The sequence below is a fragment of the Oryctolagus cuniculus genome, chromosome 3, assembly GCF_051225735.1.
Source record: "Oryctolagus cuniculus isolate XC-2025 breed Fujian yellow rabbit chromosome 3, ASM5122573v1, whole genome shotgun sequence".
Taxonomy (NCBI): Eukaryota; Metazoa; Chordata; class Mammalia; order Lagomorpha; family Leporidae; genus Oryctolagus; species Oryctolagus cuniculus.
The window spans coordinates 165,049,906-165,065,801 of record NC_142869.1 but is presented as its reverse complement, the minus strand read 5'-3'; the positions used below and the strand labels follow the sequence as shown (position 1 = coordinate 165,065,801).

The window sequence follows — 15,896 nt, the reverse complement described above, 5'->3', positions numbered from 1 at the left end:
GTGAATGGAGACGCTCGGCATTCTGGAATTATTTCAAGGAGGCACATATGTTAGGGCTGTATCGCAGCGTGCGTGTCTCTTCAACAGTCAGAGTTGGATCTCCAGTACAGCGGGCAGCCTACGGGTAGCTGAATTGTCTCGCTCTGACCACGGGGGCCAGCCAGCTTTCTGTGGACACGGGTGGCGAAGTCCGAACGGCAGCAAAGTCCTCAGACCCAGCGCCCAGGAAAGGAAAGCGGCTCCGGTACGGGCCACACGTCGCCCCTCAGGCGCCGGCCGAATCCGGGAAACCCGGAGAACTACTTCGCCCTCAGCGCTTCTCCCCGGCTCCCGGCGCGGCGGGGCCACTTCCGGGAGGGGGCGGGGAGACAAGAGGAGGCGTGTCGGGAAGGAGGCCGTTTGTAGCGCACCAGGCGGAAGTGAGCCCAAGGTGTCGGTGCGGCGCTTCCGGTCCGGGTGAGCGCGGCTTAGGCGCGCTGCGTGGTGTGTGTCTCGTGCTGAGATCGGCTTCTGAGGGCGAGTCAGCAGGTGAAGAGGCGAGCACCAGCGTCCGGACTCGGAAGTCTGCAGTCGAGTGGAAAGGCCGGAAAAAAAGGCCTGGAACTTGAATACGACTTAACTGCTGTTTCCGAGGGGGCAGCTTCCACAGGGAACCCCTCTGCCCTGGTAACGGCCAAAGAGGAGGAGATGGCGCCAGTCAGGGAGCGGCCGTGGCCGAGACAGTGAGGAAGCGCGAAGGCGGAGCAACCCGGGGAGCCTTGGGCGAAGAATCGGAGCCGTCGCTGCCACCACTGCCGCCAGCACCATGGAAGGAGCAAAGCCGACCTTGCAGCTCGTGTACCAGGCGGTGCAGGCGCTTTACCACGACCCAGACCCCAGCGGCAAGGAGCGCGCCTCGTTTTGGCTTGGGGAGCTGCAGCGTTCGGTGAGGGGCCCGGAGAGGCCGTTCTGTGCCGCGGGGCCGGGTCGGGGTGGGACCTCGGCTCGAGGGGAGAACCTGAGCCCGGCGGTTGGCCTCGTGAGGTCCTCCTCGGGGAGGAGCTGGCGCCGCGGGGTGGGGCTGCGGAGCTGCATCTCTGCCGCCTTTCGGAGCCCGGTCGCAGCTGATCGGTCGCGAACTGGCCCTCTCCCCGTCCCGTAGAATCGGAGTCGCGGGTCCCGTACTTCTGGCTCGGGGCGAGGATCTAACCCGCTTCAAGTTCTGCGCGCTTTCTGTTGCTTTGTAGGCCGTGCCTTTTCTGTTTTGCCTCCCTTAGACAAACCCAACTCCAGTGTTTCTGTCTTCCACTTACGGGCGTCGTAGCGGTCTCCGGGGGCCCAGGTGTGGCATCTGCCAGGTCCTCCCCAGTCCTAGCCTCACTCGCGGCTCCCCGTTCCTTGCGGGTCTTGCACTACAGTTTGAGTCTTAGTATTCTCGAAACTTCTCGGGTGTCTGTAGCCTTTCACACGTGAGTTTCCCCCTTTGCTTTCGAATGCAACATAAAGAAAGAAAAGCGTACCGGTTCTGATCGCAGGCCATCTTCGGAGTTCTCATTTTGCTTCCTATCGACCTCTAATTTCATTTCTCTTTCAGGTGTTTATGTATAATTGGTTGATTGTTCCACATAAATCTGAACGTGCAGTGAGGTGTTTAGTTTCCACCCGTTAGTCGTGTGTCCCTTGTAGTTCTGCCTTTGACTCAGCTATTTGATGCGCTCCCTGATTTTCACACTCACCTTTGCTGCAGTTTATTTCTGTGTGGGAGCATACAGGTGGGGATCTTGCTGACTTAAAATCTTAAACGTACGATTTACCTTCTGAATCGTGAAATGCTTTGGACACTAAAGAGGCTTGTACAGATGGATAAAGCTCCTTTACTTTTTTTTTTTTTTTTTGCATGTTATACTCAGCGTATTTTTAAGTTGTCCCCTCTCTATTTTTATTTAACTCATAACTGGTGCTTAAAAGTGCTGTGGCCTATTAAAATGAGCCTCTAGGCACCAAGTGCATAATAAATATTTAAAATGTGCAACTTTGACTTGAATATTGCACTTGGAAAAAAAAAGTCGGCCCCCACGACCTTGTTTACCTTGTGGGAAGACAAGGGAGTAGACTCACTGACCACTGCAGGAGAAAATCATTCACATATGGTCTCGTTTAGTTAGTTCAGTGATTGGTGAGTCACAATTCCCCGATCTTTGTATAGTTTCCAAAAATGTAAATGGGAGAAATGATGTACCAACCAAAAGAGACAACTCTTAACTTCTGAAACTTCCTTATTGTTGTTTTCTTTCTTTTCTTTTCTTTTCTTTCTTTCTTTCTTTCTTTCTTTCTTTCTTTCTTTCTTTCTTTCTTTCTCTCTCTCTCTCTCTCTCTCTCTCTCCCTTCCTTCCTTCCTTCCTTCCTTCCTTCCTTCCTTCCTTCCTTCTCTTCTTTTCTTCTTTTCTTCTTTTCTTCTTTTCTTCTTTTCTTCTTTCTTTCTTTCTATTTGAGTGACAGAGTTACAGACAGAGGGAGAGAGAGGTCTTCCATCCACTGGTTTACTCTCCAGATGGCCACAGTGGCTGGAGCTGGGCTGATCCAAAGCCAGGAGCCAGGAGCTTCCTCCAGGTCTCGCATGTGGGTGCAGGAGCCCAAGCACTTAGGCCATCTTCTGCTCTCCCAGGCCAGCATCAGGTAGCTAGATCGGATGTGGAGCAGCCAGGACTTGAACTGGCGCCCATAGAGGATGCCACCACCACAGGCAGAGGCCCAACCCATTCTGCCACAAAGCTGATCCTTATTCTTTTCTTTAAAGTCTGTACTCATTCGGTAGAAATGCAATTAAAAATTATTTATTTGAATGACAGAGATCTTCTGCCTACTGGTTTACTAACCTCAAGCATTTGCAAAAGCTAAGGCCAGGCCGGTCCTAAGTCAGGAGTCAGGAACCCCGAACAAGTCTCCCATGGGTGGCAGGGAGCCAAGTCCATGTACTTAGATCATTGTCTGCCTTCTAGGCCCATTAGCAGGAAACTGAATGGGAAGCTGAGGTGGGCCTTGATCTCAGACGCTCCCACATGGAATATGGGGTGGCCTAAGCGGTGGCTTAACCCACTGCAAGATGCAGTTAAACATTTTTTTCTTTTATTTATTTGAGAGGCAGAGAGAGCAAGCACGTGTGTGTTCACATCCTCTTGTTCGCTCTCCAAATGCCTGTTATGGTCAGGAACCATAAACTGGGAGTTGGAGTGCAACCCAGGTCTCCAGTGCGGGTGGCAGGAAGCCAGCACCACTGCCCAGGGTCTACATTAGCAGGAAGCTGGAGTCAGGAGCTGGGGCTGGGAAGTAGACACAGGCACACTGGCATCTTAATCTGCTAAGCTGAATGTCTGCTCTGGTTGTGTGTATTTAAATCAGTGCGTGGGTGCTTAGCATGTCCTAGTGACTGTGCTGGGTATTGGTATTTGGGGATGAACTAGACAAAAATTCTGCTTACCATATAGGGTAGTTGTGATTTTAAATGAGGTAATATCTACAAAGAGTTTAGAAAAGTTCCTGGAACCTAGGTATAAAGTATATTAGCAGTTATTTAACTGTTCTTCACTTTTCTCTCCTTTCCACTACTCTGTTACAACCATGTATCATCATTATCAGTGCTAACACTCAGGGTCCCAACAATAACAGGTGACATTTTTGACGGGGTAATTCAAGGAGAGTTTATTTTAAAAAGGTACTAATTATATATAGACACACATATAACACATATATGTACGTATATATGTGTATAATTGTACCACAAGAAATAGTGTGGTAGCCTGTGGCTAAATTGCTGCTGTCTCTAAGCCAGAAGGGATAGGAGAGTGAGTGGCTACTTGACCTGGGAAGAGAAGCATGGCTTTGGCTGTCTTGAGAGGAATGGTGCCTTTAGGGTGAAGGGACAGGCTACCTTGAGGTGACCTTGTAGGAAGGAGGCTTGAGAATGAATATCCTGAATTTATTCTCTTCCTTCTAATCTGCTGGGATTCCCCATTGGCCAAACCAGAGAACAGAGAGACCTATTGGTAAGCTAGCGCAGCACAGGAGGGTGGAGAAGATGGAGCCCAGTCGCCCAGCCACCTCTGGAAGCAGCGTCTGCATCGAGACGACAGTCCAGCACGTTGACTCCTTTACCTCTTCATTTCTTCAACCATCTGGTCACTCAGTTAGACCCTGGGTCTCATCATTACTGAAAAGTCACTAGCCCTCCAGGTCACTAATTCAGCACACCATTTTTCCATGTATTGGCTCAAGAATCTCTTACCGGTGGTGTAACTATCCTCTTTGTTCAAAAAGTTAATCTGTTCGCCTTCTTGGTGGAAGGAATTCTCCATCTCCCTGTTTGCAGTCTGGCCTTGTTCAGATCTGTTGCATAATTGTTGTCCTGGGATCTTTATTTAACCATATCCTGGGGAATTCCCTTTACCTGTTTCTTGTCTTAGACTCACGGATTCTTGGATCCCATGATCTTTTTCTTTATTTGATGAATAATTGAATAGAGCACCTTCATGCGTTCTCTCTTTGTGTTGGCCTTTTTTTGTTGAACTACTTTTATGTTGAGAGTAGTTCTTTAGTCTTCTGCCCAGAGATTAACAACTAGGTTGCCAGTATTCCAAAAAACCAGTTGGGGGAATGAGGCCATGGAAAAGAGAATGCCACTGAGTATGCAGGCTTTAATTTACTGTCGTGTGTTTGGTATAATACTCCTGGTCTTTGCTGAGTCTGTTGTCCAAGAGTGTAGTCTCCCTGCTTGAATTTTCCAGAGTAAACCTTGAGTCTCTGGTTATGTGGGAGCTGCTCAGAGATAGGGAGAAAATCTAGGAGTCCTAACAGTTTTTTACATGGAGTTTGAAATCATACCTTTAGTTTTTCTTCTGCTTGTAGGTCTGCCTTGAGGTGAATCAGATGCTTCCAGTCCTTGAGCTAAGGTGGGCTTTGTGGTGAGCAGGTTAACCCACCACTTGGGATGCCTGCATCCTATACCAAAATGCTGGTTCAAGTTCTAGCTACTCCATGTCTGATGTAGCTTCCTGCTAAAGCATCCTGAGAAGCAGTAGATGATGACTCGAATGTTTGGGCCCAGTCACTCACATGGGAGTTTCTGGCTGCTGGCTTTGGCCTGGCTGTTGATGGCATTTGGGGAGCGTACCAGTGGACTGGAGGAAGATCTCTCTCTGTTTCAACTGCCCCTACCCACTTCAAGTAGATGAGAAAAATAAATAAGTAAAAAAAATTCTGAGCCTTCCTGGGGTTTTGGCACACCAGTCCGTTTGCCCCTGACTTTCCCATTCTTATCTAGTTCCCTGTTCCCTCAGGTAGATTTCAACCTCAGATCTGCTAGGACAGTTAACACATTAGCTTTCCACTCACCATAGTTTTATTGACATTTTATCTATTTGCATTGTCTTTGTCCTTGTGGGTTTTGCTTTTTTTTTTTTTAATGTTTTTACTCTGCTTTTAGTAGATTTTTGGAAGAGACCTAAGGGTGAACAGATGTGTACAAAATCTCTAGCTTTTTTTTTTTTTAATGTTTGATCAGCATGTCATTTTGGTACATTTTTATGGGGTACCGTATTTCTATACATGTACACAGCATAAACTGGTCAGTCAGGTACTTAGCATTTCCATTTCCTTATCTTTTCTATATGTTTGGAGCCTATGAGCTCTCTCCTACTTCTTCATAAAGTATCTGTGCTGTGGAATACTAGAATTCACTACTTCTGTCTGACTTTGTTTCGGTCTCTGTTAGCTACCCTCCCTCGATCCCCTTCCTCCTACCCTTCCCAAACTCTGGAAATGAATATTCTGTGTTCAGATGGACTGTTTTTAAACTTCTGCAGTGAGAACATGTGATATTTGTCTGTGTCTGGCTCATTTCACTTAACGTAATCACCTCCAGTTCCATCTATTTTGCTGCAAATGTAAAAATACGAAGCACTTAAAGAGTTTGCAGTCATCCTTGCTATCTTTGTATTGTACCAGTTTTTAATGTGTGAGTACCCTGCATTAGTTGCTTTTTTTTTTTTTTAAAGATTTATTTATTTATTTGAAAAGCAGAGTTACAGAGAGAGAGAGAGAGGTCTTCCATCTGTTGGTTCACTGCCCAGATGGCTGCAACAGCCAGAGCTGAGCCCATCCGAAGCCAGGAGTCAAGAGCCTCTTCTGGGTCTTCCACGCAGGTGCAGGGGCCCAAGCACTGGGGCCATCTTCTACTGCTTTCCCAGGCCATAGCAGAGAGTTGGATTGGAAGTGGAGCCCCCAGAGCTTGAACCGGCACCCATATGGGATGCTGGCACTGCAGGCGGTGGCTTTACCTGCTACGCCACAGTGCTAGCCCCCTACATTAGCTCTTGAGTTTTGTCAAAATCTCTGTCCATTGATTGTTCCTTACCTTTTCTTTATAAGGTCTTTCTATCTTTATATCTCTCCTTATCCAGTTTGGAGTCCAAAGCGTATTATTTTAGTCACTTTTTTTTTTTTTTTTTTAAATGGACCATTAACTCTTCCCCTGTGCATCTTATCTTCTTCTCTGGGACCTGGATCCTTTGGCTTATCCCATGGCTTGCCTGCTTCTTCAGACGCCCTCTATTCTGAGTCTTGGCATTCATCCAGCTGTAGTGTATCTCTGGTAAGCAAATTTAGGGGGTAGGAGATGGGTACTACCTTTGCCCAATTTTGCTGTTTCTATGATTTGTCTCTCTTTTTTAGGATTTTATTTATTTGAGAGGTAGAGTTACAGTGAGAATGAGAGATGGAGAGAAAGGTCTTCCTTCCGCTGGTTCACTCTCCAAATGGCATCAATGACCAGAGCTGCGCCAATCTGAAGCCAGGAAGGAGCTCCTCCCGGTCTCCCACGTGGGTTCAGGGGCCCAAGCACGTGGGCCATCTTCCACTGCTGTTCCAGGCCATAGCAGAGAGCTGGATTGGAAGAGGAGCATCCGGGACTAGAACCAGCTCCCATATGGGATGCTGGCACTTCAGGCCAGGGCGTTAACCCGCTGCACCACAGTGCAGGCCCTGATTTGTCTCTTCTATGCTTTACCCTTTCCGAGTGTTGTTTTCTTTTTTCTTTTCTTTTCTTTTTTTTTTTTTTTTTTTTTTTTTTTTGACAGGCAGAGTGGATAGTGAGAGAGAGAGACAGAGAGAGAGAAAGGTCTTCCTTTTGCCATTGGTTCACCCTCCAATGGCTGCCACGGCTGGCGCGCCGCAGCCGGCACACCGCACTGATCCGAAGGCAGGAGCCAGGTGCTTCTCCTGGTCTCCCATGGGGTGCAGGGCCCAAGCACTTGGGCCATCCTCCACTGCACTCCCAGGCCACAGCAGAGAGATGGCCTGGAAGAGGGGCGACCGGGAAAGAATCCGGCGCCCCAACCGGGACTAGAACCTGGTGTGCCGGCGCCACGAGGTGGAAGATTAGCCTATTGAGCCGCGGTGCTGGCCTAAACATTTATTTTATTTAGTTAGAGTTAGAGAGAGAGGTAGAGACAGAGAGGTCTTCCATCCGCTGGTTCACTCCCCAGATGGCTATAGCAGCCAGAGCTGCGCCAATCTGAAGCCAGGAGCCAGGAGCTTCTTACAGGTCTTCCATGTGTGTTGCAGGGGCCCAAGGACTTGGGCCATCTTGTACTGTGATCCCAGGCCATAGCAGAGAGCTGGATTGCAAGTGGAGCTGCTGGGACTTGAACCGTGCCCACATGGGGTGCCGGCACTGCAGGCAGCAGCTTTACCCACTGTGCCACAGTGCCGGCCCTGGCCACCCCTTTTTAAACCTATATGAGGGCTGGCGCCGTGGCTCAATAGGCTAATCCTCCGCCTGTGGCGCTGGCACACCGGGTTCTAGTCCCAGTCGGGGTGCCGGATTCTGTCCCGGTTGCCCCTCTTCCAGGCCAGCTCTCTGCTGTGGCCAGGGAGTGCAGTGGAGGATGGCCCAAGTGCCTGGGCCCTGCACCCCATGGGAGACCAGGAGAAGCACCTGGCTCCTGCCTTCGGATCAGTGTGGTGGGCCGGCCACAGCGGCCATTGGAGGGTGAACCAACGGTAAAGGAAGACCTTTCTAAACTCTGTCTCTCTCTCTCTCACTGTCCACTCTGCCTGTCAAAAAATAAAAAATAAAAATAAGAAAAAAAAAACCTATATGAGATGGTAACTCGTTTTATACTACTCAGGTACAGAAAAGGAGAGTAACTTTTTTTTTTTTTTTTAGATGTGATAAAGGGGAGAGTAACTTTTTGACTCAGTAAGTCTTTGTGAAGTTCTCATTAAATGGCTTTTTTTTTTTTTTTGAAAGATTTTATTTGAGAGGTAGAGCTGCATACAGAGAGAAGCAGAGACAGAGACAGACAAAGAGAGAGAAATCTTTCATCCACTGGTTAACTCCTCAAATGGCTACAGTGGCCAGAGCTGGGAGGATCTGGAGCCAGGAGCCAGGAGCTTCTTCCAGGTCTCCCAGGCAGGTACAGGAGCACAAAATCTTGGGTCATTTTCCACTGCTTTCCCAAGCCATAGCAGAGAGCTGGATCGAAAGTTGAGCAGCAGGGACTCAAACTGCCACCCATATGGGATGCCAGCACTGCAGATGGCGTACCCACGTGCTGTGCCACAGCGCTGGCCCCACAGTGGCATTTTAAACCAAAAATCTTAGGACAGTAATAAGCAAAGAGTTTTTTTTTTTTTTTTTTTTTTCCATTTGACATTGGTAAGGAACAGAATTTTCTGGGTTTACTACAAATCCGATTTTTTTTTTTTTTTTTTTTTTTTGACAGGCAGAGTGGACAGTGAGAGAGAGAGACAGAGAGAAAGGTCTTCCTTTGCCGTTGGTTCACCCTCCAATGGCCGCCGCGGCCGGCGCGCTGCGGCCAGTGCACCGCGCTGATCCGATGGCAGGAGCCAGGAGCCAGGTGCTTTTCCTGGTCTCCCATGGGGTGCAGGGCCCAAGCACCTGGGCCATCCTCCACTGCACTCCCTGGCCACAGCAGAGAGCTGGCCTGGAAGAGGGGCAACCGGGACAGAATCCGGCGCCCCGACCAGGACTAGAACCCGGTGTGCCGGCGCCGCTAGGCGGAGGATTAGCCTATTGAGCCGCGGCGCCGGCTACAAATCCGATTTTAAAAATAGACATTTTGCCCAAATTTTTCCTTCTTTCCCATCCCTACCTTACTAATCTTAGAGTCCTTTAGTATAGTTCTCATAATCTACTCAGAGTAGACTTGGTATAGAGATATAATTTGGGTATGGGTTAGTCCATGCTTTGATTTACCATTTTTCTCATTATCTAATATTTGTATAAAATGGCCATTTTCTGAAGAATTCATATTAGTTACTAAGCTTTTTCCAGCAAAATTCTTGGAAACCTACAGCTGTGATTTTGTCTTATGTGATTGACAAATGTCCTTGATAATGGCAAAATGTTCCCTCCACAAAAAAAAAAATTATTTTGAGACAGATCTTAGAGGAATCCTTATTTGGGAGGCCAGCGTTTTTTGTTTTTTGTTTTTTTAATTTTTTTATTTGACAGATAGAGTTAGACAATGAGAGAGACAGAGAGAAAGGTCTTCCTTCCTTTGGCTTACCCCCCAAATGGCCGCTATGGCCAGCACTGTGCCGATCCGAAGGCAGGAGCCAGGTGCTTCTCCCTGGTCTCCCATGTGGGTGCAGGGGCCGAAGCACTTGGGCCATCCTCCACTGCCCTCCGGGGCCACAGCAGAGAGCTGGACAGGAAGAGGAGCAACTGGGACTAGAACCTGGTGCCCATATGGGATGCTGGTGCCACAGGCGGAGGATTAGCCTAGTGAGCCGCGGCGCCAGCCCCAGGAGGCCAATGTTGTAGCTCAGTGGGTTAAGCCACTGCCTGTGATGACAGCATCCCACATGAGCCCTGGTTCGAGCCCTGACTGTTCTACTGATCCAGTTCCCTAGTAATGCTCCTGGGAGGTCAGTGGAAGATAGTCCAAGTACTTGGGGCCCTGGCACCCAAATGGGAGACCCTGATGGAGTTCCAGACCCCTGGCTTCACCCTGGCCCATACCCCAGCCATTGCAGCCATTTGGGGAGTAACCCGCAGATGATGATTCATTCTCTCTCTCCCTCCCTCTCTGCCTTTCAAAATAAGGAATCCTTATCTGATGGCAGGTGTCCTATTCTGAACACTAAACAGCCTCCTTTGTTCATCCCCAGTAACTACAGTTAGTAGACAGTGTAGAAAGTGAAGAGAAGACCATTTCTTTATAGATAAAGAAATATGCTATTCAGTTCTTCTAAGTCCGTATTTTAAATAAGTGGTAGACTACTTGGTTTACCACATGTCTATAGGAATTTTCTTTTTCTTAAATAGATCAAACAGATCATTGTTTGTCATTGGATCGTCAACTTCAAACATCTTTCTTAGTACTTTTCCCTTTTTGAATTTCTTGATTTCTTGGTCCTACAATCAAGGATCTTGGGTTTTTCTCCAGCATTTTTAATTGTTGATTTGATTTTTCTGAACATGTAGGCATTTTGTGTGTGTGTGTGTGTGTGCTTATTAGTTTTCGTCTTCCAGTCAAATGAACCTTAGAACATAACGTGCTTTTGAAAGGAAAGCCTTCTAGAAAATAGAAAATGTTTCTATACGACTTATTCAATGAATGTAGGAATATTGGATGTCTTGCACTGATAGAAACTGGGAATTTACAAATTAATGATAAAAACCAGTGACCTTTCACCAGTTATTTAGTTGCCTCATGCAGTATGGCAGCCATTAATCAGGTATGATCTTTTAAATTAGTGAAAAGTAAATTAAAGTTAAAATCAGTTCCTTATTTTACTCTTCTCTTTCTGAATATTGAACAGTAGAATATAGAATATTCCATGTGTTTGTAGCATCAGAGCCTGAGGAAGTGAATTTGTGAAGGTTTTTCTGTTGGCTTGGTAATCTGTTTTCTGGTGGCATTCCTTCACATTTGGATTAGTTTTGTCTTACCAGGCCTTGGACTAGAGTTGATGATTTGATACAGGATACAAAATAATTAGGGCACTGGGGCTGGTGCTTTGGCGTAGCGGGTAAAGCTGCCACCTGCATTGCTGGAATCCCATATGGGCGCCAGTTGGAGATCTTGCTGTTCCACTTCTGATCCAGCTCTCTGCTATGGCCTGGGAAAGCAGTAGAAGATGGCCCAAGTCCTTGGGCCCCTGCACCCGTGTGAGAGACCAGGAAGAAGCTCCTGGCTTCTGGCTTTGGATCAGCCCAGCTCCGGCCTTTGCGACCATTTGAGTGGTGAACCAGCAGATGGAAGGTCTCTCTCTGCCTCTGCCTCTCTGTAACTCTGCCTTTCAAATAAGTAAATAAATAACTCTTTAAAAACAATAATTAGGGCATTGCTATATTTCCAAATTATAGCATATTTTTTCCAAAACTATATTTCTTACAGTATTTTTTATGTTTATGGGGGAAATGGAAAGTAGATTTTATAGATTTTTTTATTGTGTAAAATAGTCAAAATATAAATTTTATCATTTTAACCGTTTTTTAAAAAAGATTATTTACTTATTTGAGAGGCGGAGAGAGAGATGGAGAGAGAGATCTTTATCTACTGATTCACTCCCCAAATGGCTGCAACTGCCCAAGCTGAGCCGATCCAGATCCAGGAGCCTTTTCTGGGTCTCCTACATGGATGCAGGAGCCATCTTCCACTGCTCTCCCAGGTGCATTAGCAGAGAGCTGGATTGGAAGAGGAGTAGCCAGGACATGAACCAGAGCGTGTGTGGGATGCTGGCGCTCCGGGTGGAGGCTCAACCCACTAGGCCACAGTACTGCCTCCAGCTCTGTTGAACTTAAAATTTAATTGAAAGGGAATTGAAGTCACTTAGGCTACTTGCCCTCGTATCCCTAGTTTGCACCATGGCACTAAATATTACTAGTGTTTATGGCCATACAGATGAAACCCCAGAGAGAAACCTTATTTTATTTTTTTAAGATTTATTTATTTATTTGAAAGAATTACAGAGGGCCGGTGCCGCGGCTCACTAGGCTAATCCTCCGCCTTGTGGCGCCAGCACACCGGGTTCTAGTCCCGGTCGGGGTGCCGGATTCTGTTCTGGTTGCCCCTCTTCCAGGCCAGCTCTCTGCTGTGGCCAGGGAGTGCAGTGGAGGATGGCCCAGGTGCTTGGGCCCTGCACCCCAACCATGGGAGACCAGGATAAGTACCTGGCTCCTGCCATTGGATTAGCTCAGTGCGCCGGCCGCAGCACGCTGGCCGCGGTGGCCATTGGAGGGTGAACCAAAGGCAAAAGGAAGACCTTTCTCTCTGTCTCTGTCTCTCACTGTCCACTCTGCCTGTCAAAAAAAAAAAAAAAGAAAAAAAAAAAAGAATGAATGAATGAATGAATGAATTACAGAGACACGGAGAGACACACACAGAGAGATCTTCCATCCACTGATTCACTCCCCACATGGCCGCAATGACCAGGGCTGGGCCAGGCAGGAGCTAGGAACCCAAGCACTTGAGCCATTTTCATTCTAAGCGATAATTTTGTTTGGCATGCAGAATCTCTCTCTCTCTCTCTCTTTTTTTTTTTTTTTAATAAATACACTTTTTTTTTGTTTATTTATTTGAGAGGTAGAGTTATGACAGTGAGAGGGAGAGACAGAGAGAAAGGTCTTCCTGCTATCCCAGGCCACAGCAGAGAGGTGGATTAGAAGAACAGCCGGGACTCAAACCAGCACCCATATGGAATGCTGGCTCTGCAGGCGGAGGATTAACCTATTGCGCCATGGAGCCAGCCCCAGAATCTCTTGAATGATTGAGTTAGGGCCTGCGTCGTGACTCACTGGTTAATCCTCCGCCTGTGGCGCCGCCATCCCATATGGGTGCTGGGTTCTAATCCCGGTTGCTCCTCTTCCTGTCCAGCTCTCTGCTGTGGCCCCGGAGGGCAGTGGAGGATGGCCCAAGTGCTTGGGCCCCTGTACCCACATGGGAGACCAGGGAGAAGCACCTGGCTCCTGCCTTTGGATCGGCGCAGCACCGGCTGTTGGGGCCATTTGGGGAGTGAACCAATGGAAGGAAGACCTTTCTCTCTGTCCCTCTCTCTCTCAGTGTCTATAACTCTACCTGTCAAATAAATTTAAAAAAAAAAAAAAAAAGGAAAGGATTGAGTTAATGTTTTTCTTAGGGGCCAGAGTTGTGATGTAAGTGGGTAAAGCTGCCACCTGCAGAGCTGGCATCCCATATGGGCGCTGGTTTGAGTCCTAGCTGCTCTACTTTCGATCCAGCTCTCTGCTATGGCCTGGAAAAGCAGTAGAAGATGGTCCAAGTCCTTGGACCCCTGCACGTGTGTGGGATACCTGGAAGAAGCTCCTGGCTCTTGGCTTTGGATCGGCACAACTCCGGCCGTTGTGGCCAATTGGGGAGTGAACCTGCAGATGGAAGACAGAGGGAGAGACAAGAGAGAGGTCTTCCTTCTGTTGGTTCACTCCCCAGTTGGCTGCAATGGCCGGAGCTGCACCTATCTGAAGCCAGGAGCCAGGTGCTTCTTTCTGGTCTCTCATGAGGGTGCAGGGGCCCAAGCACTTGGGCCATCTTCTACTGCTTTCCCATAGCAGAGATCTGGATCAAAAGTGGAGCAGCTGGGACTTGAACCGGCACCCATATGGGATGCTGGCACTGCAGGTGGTGGCCTCATTCACCACGTCACAGCACTAGCCCCTCCTTGTATTTTCTTGTCTCAGCCATAGTTAATACCACTTAAAAAGTTATCCCCAAAGGAAGAGAATATATTTGGAACTAAATTTGAAAATATGGTTTTTTTGTTTTGTTTTGTTTTGTTTTGTTTTTTTTTGTTTTTTGTTTTTGTTTTAGAACTACAACTTCATACGTTTAATATAAACAAATTTGGGAACATGGTGATTCTTCCCCTCCTACCTCCCTCCAGAATCACCATGTTTCCAAATTTGTATATAGTAAATGCATGAAGTTATAGTCCTTAAATAAAATTTTTAAAAAGTGGAAAAAAATTTTTAAAAATATGGGTTTTAAGGTAAGTATACAGAGTTTATTTTTCAACTCCTTAATACTTTAATCTCACATTAAAGTGTTATAACACTTTAATCTCACATCTTACATTTTTTCCTGTCAGTTTGAAAAATTTGTATCTTCAGCATGTGTTAGCATATGCTTAATACATACAGTAAAATTCTCATCTAGTTTGTCTTGAATTGTTCTAAAACTCACTCAGAAAGGCAGGAGTAGAGAGCAGGCATGAAAGGAAATACACTTTTAGTATTTTATTTTTATTTTTTTGACAGGCAGAGTGGACAGTGAGAGAGAGAGAGAGAGAGAAAGGTCTTCCTTTGCCGTTGGTTCACCCTCCAATGGCCGCCGCGGCCGGCGCACCGCGCTGATTCGAAGGCAGGAGCCAGGTGCTTATCCTGGTCTCCCATCGGTGCAGAGCCGAAGCACTTGGGCCATCCTCCACTGCACTCCCTGGCCACAGCAGAGAGCTGGCCTGGAAGAGGGGCAACCGGGACAGAATCCGGTGCCCTGACCCGGACTAGAACCTGGTGTGCTGGCGCCAGAAGGCGGAGGATTAGCCTAGTGAGCCGCGGCGCCGGCCTAGTATTTTTTACTTTCAGGAGGAAGCCCTTCAGTGGTTTCTTCATTTGCATCAAAAGATATAATTTCAAGCTTGACGTTTCTAATTTTGAAGCAGGGCTTCCTAGTGTACCTAGTAAGGCCACAGAGAAGTGATTATCAGGGAATGAAAGCTTTAGTCAACCTTAGCTGAAATGGATTGTACAGATCCAAATTTATCTTTCTTAGGGGCCATCCGTGAGATTAATATTCACATACATAAGTGATTGAGAATGTTTTATTTGGAAACTGATTCCTTACACTTCTCAAGAAAAATTTGGGCAAGATATCTCAGCACTAATGTATGTGTGACTGACACGGTCAGAGTTGAGTTCAAATTCATTTGCCAGAGGTCATTCATCATGAGATGGTTGTTTGAAAACACTGTTCTAGAAACACTGGGATTTTGTCAACAACTGAGGAGATCGTCGTGTGCAGTGCTGTCACTTGGTTGTACTGATTTCTTTTGAAATCAGGACACAGTGATGCCCTGCTATCTTCTGAAGTTGATTTGGAAACTGAATATTTTCTCTTAGAATATGAATGGCTGTGATTTTTTTTTTTTAATTTAAGATTTATTTATTTCAAAGACGGAGTTACAGAGGGAGGTAGAGACAGAGACAGGTCTTCTGTCTGCTGGTTCACTCCCCAAATGGCTACAACAGCCAGAGCTGGGTGTTTCTAAAGCCAGGAGCCAGGAGCTTCTTCCAGGTCTCCCACATGGGTTCAGGGGCCCAAGGACTTGGCCCATTTTCTACTGCTTTCCCAGGTGGCATTAGCAGGGAGCAAGATAGGAAGGGGAGCAGCCAGAACTTGAACCGGTGCCCAGGTAGGAGGTCAGTGCTACAGGTGCTGCAGGCCAGGGCTTTAACCCCCTGCTCCACAGTGCCAGCTCCGCCTTTGATGTTTTAAATAACATTATCACTAAGGATTTCTTTCTCCTACAAGTGAGATAATTTTCTTCCTTTTGATAATTTGATTACTATAGAGATGGCTGTGAACCTTTAAGTAGCCTGAACTTATCTCCATAAATGAATTTTTTTGAAACAACTTAAAAAATTTTTTACAAAGGATTTATTTTATTTATTTGAAAGGCAGAATTAGGGGGAGAGAACAGTCTTCCATCTGCTGGTTTACTCCCTAAATAGCCACAACAGCGAGGACTGGGCCAGGCTGAAGCCAGGAGCCAGGAGTTCTTCTGGGTCTCTGACATTGGTGCAGGAACCCAAGCACTTGGGCCATCTTCTGTGGCTTTCCCAGGCACGTTAGCAGGGAACTGGATCGGCAGTGGAGCAG

The 15,896-nt window shown here is 47.0% G+C and overlaps 1 protein-coding gene across 3 annotated transcripts in view; it reads left to right on the top strand.

Annotated features, from left to right (window-relative positions):
* Positions 1–363: 363 nt before the first annotated feature.
* The window catches only part of TNPO3 (transportin 3), a 109,841-nt gene continuing 94,308 nt past the window's right edge, over positions 364–15,896 (top strand). The window contains exon 1 of one of the 3 annotated variants that reach the window (XM_008258220.5): positions 364–925. In XM_008258220.5, the coding sequence (XP_008256442.2) occupies positions 806–925 (120 nt within the window). In that variant the 5' untranslated portion in view covers positions 364–805. The remainder of the gene's footprint in view (positions 926–15,896) is intronic. The other 2 variants (XM_051848948.3, XM_089328566.1) reach the window with 2 other exon arrangements.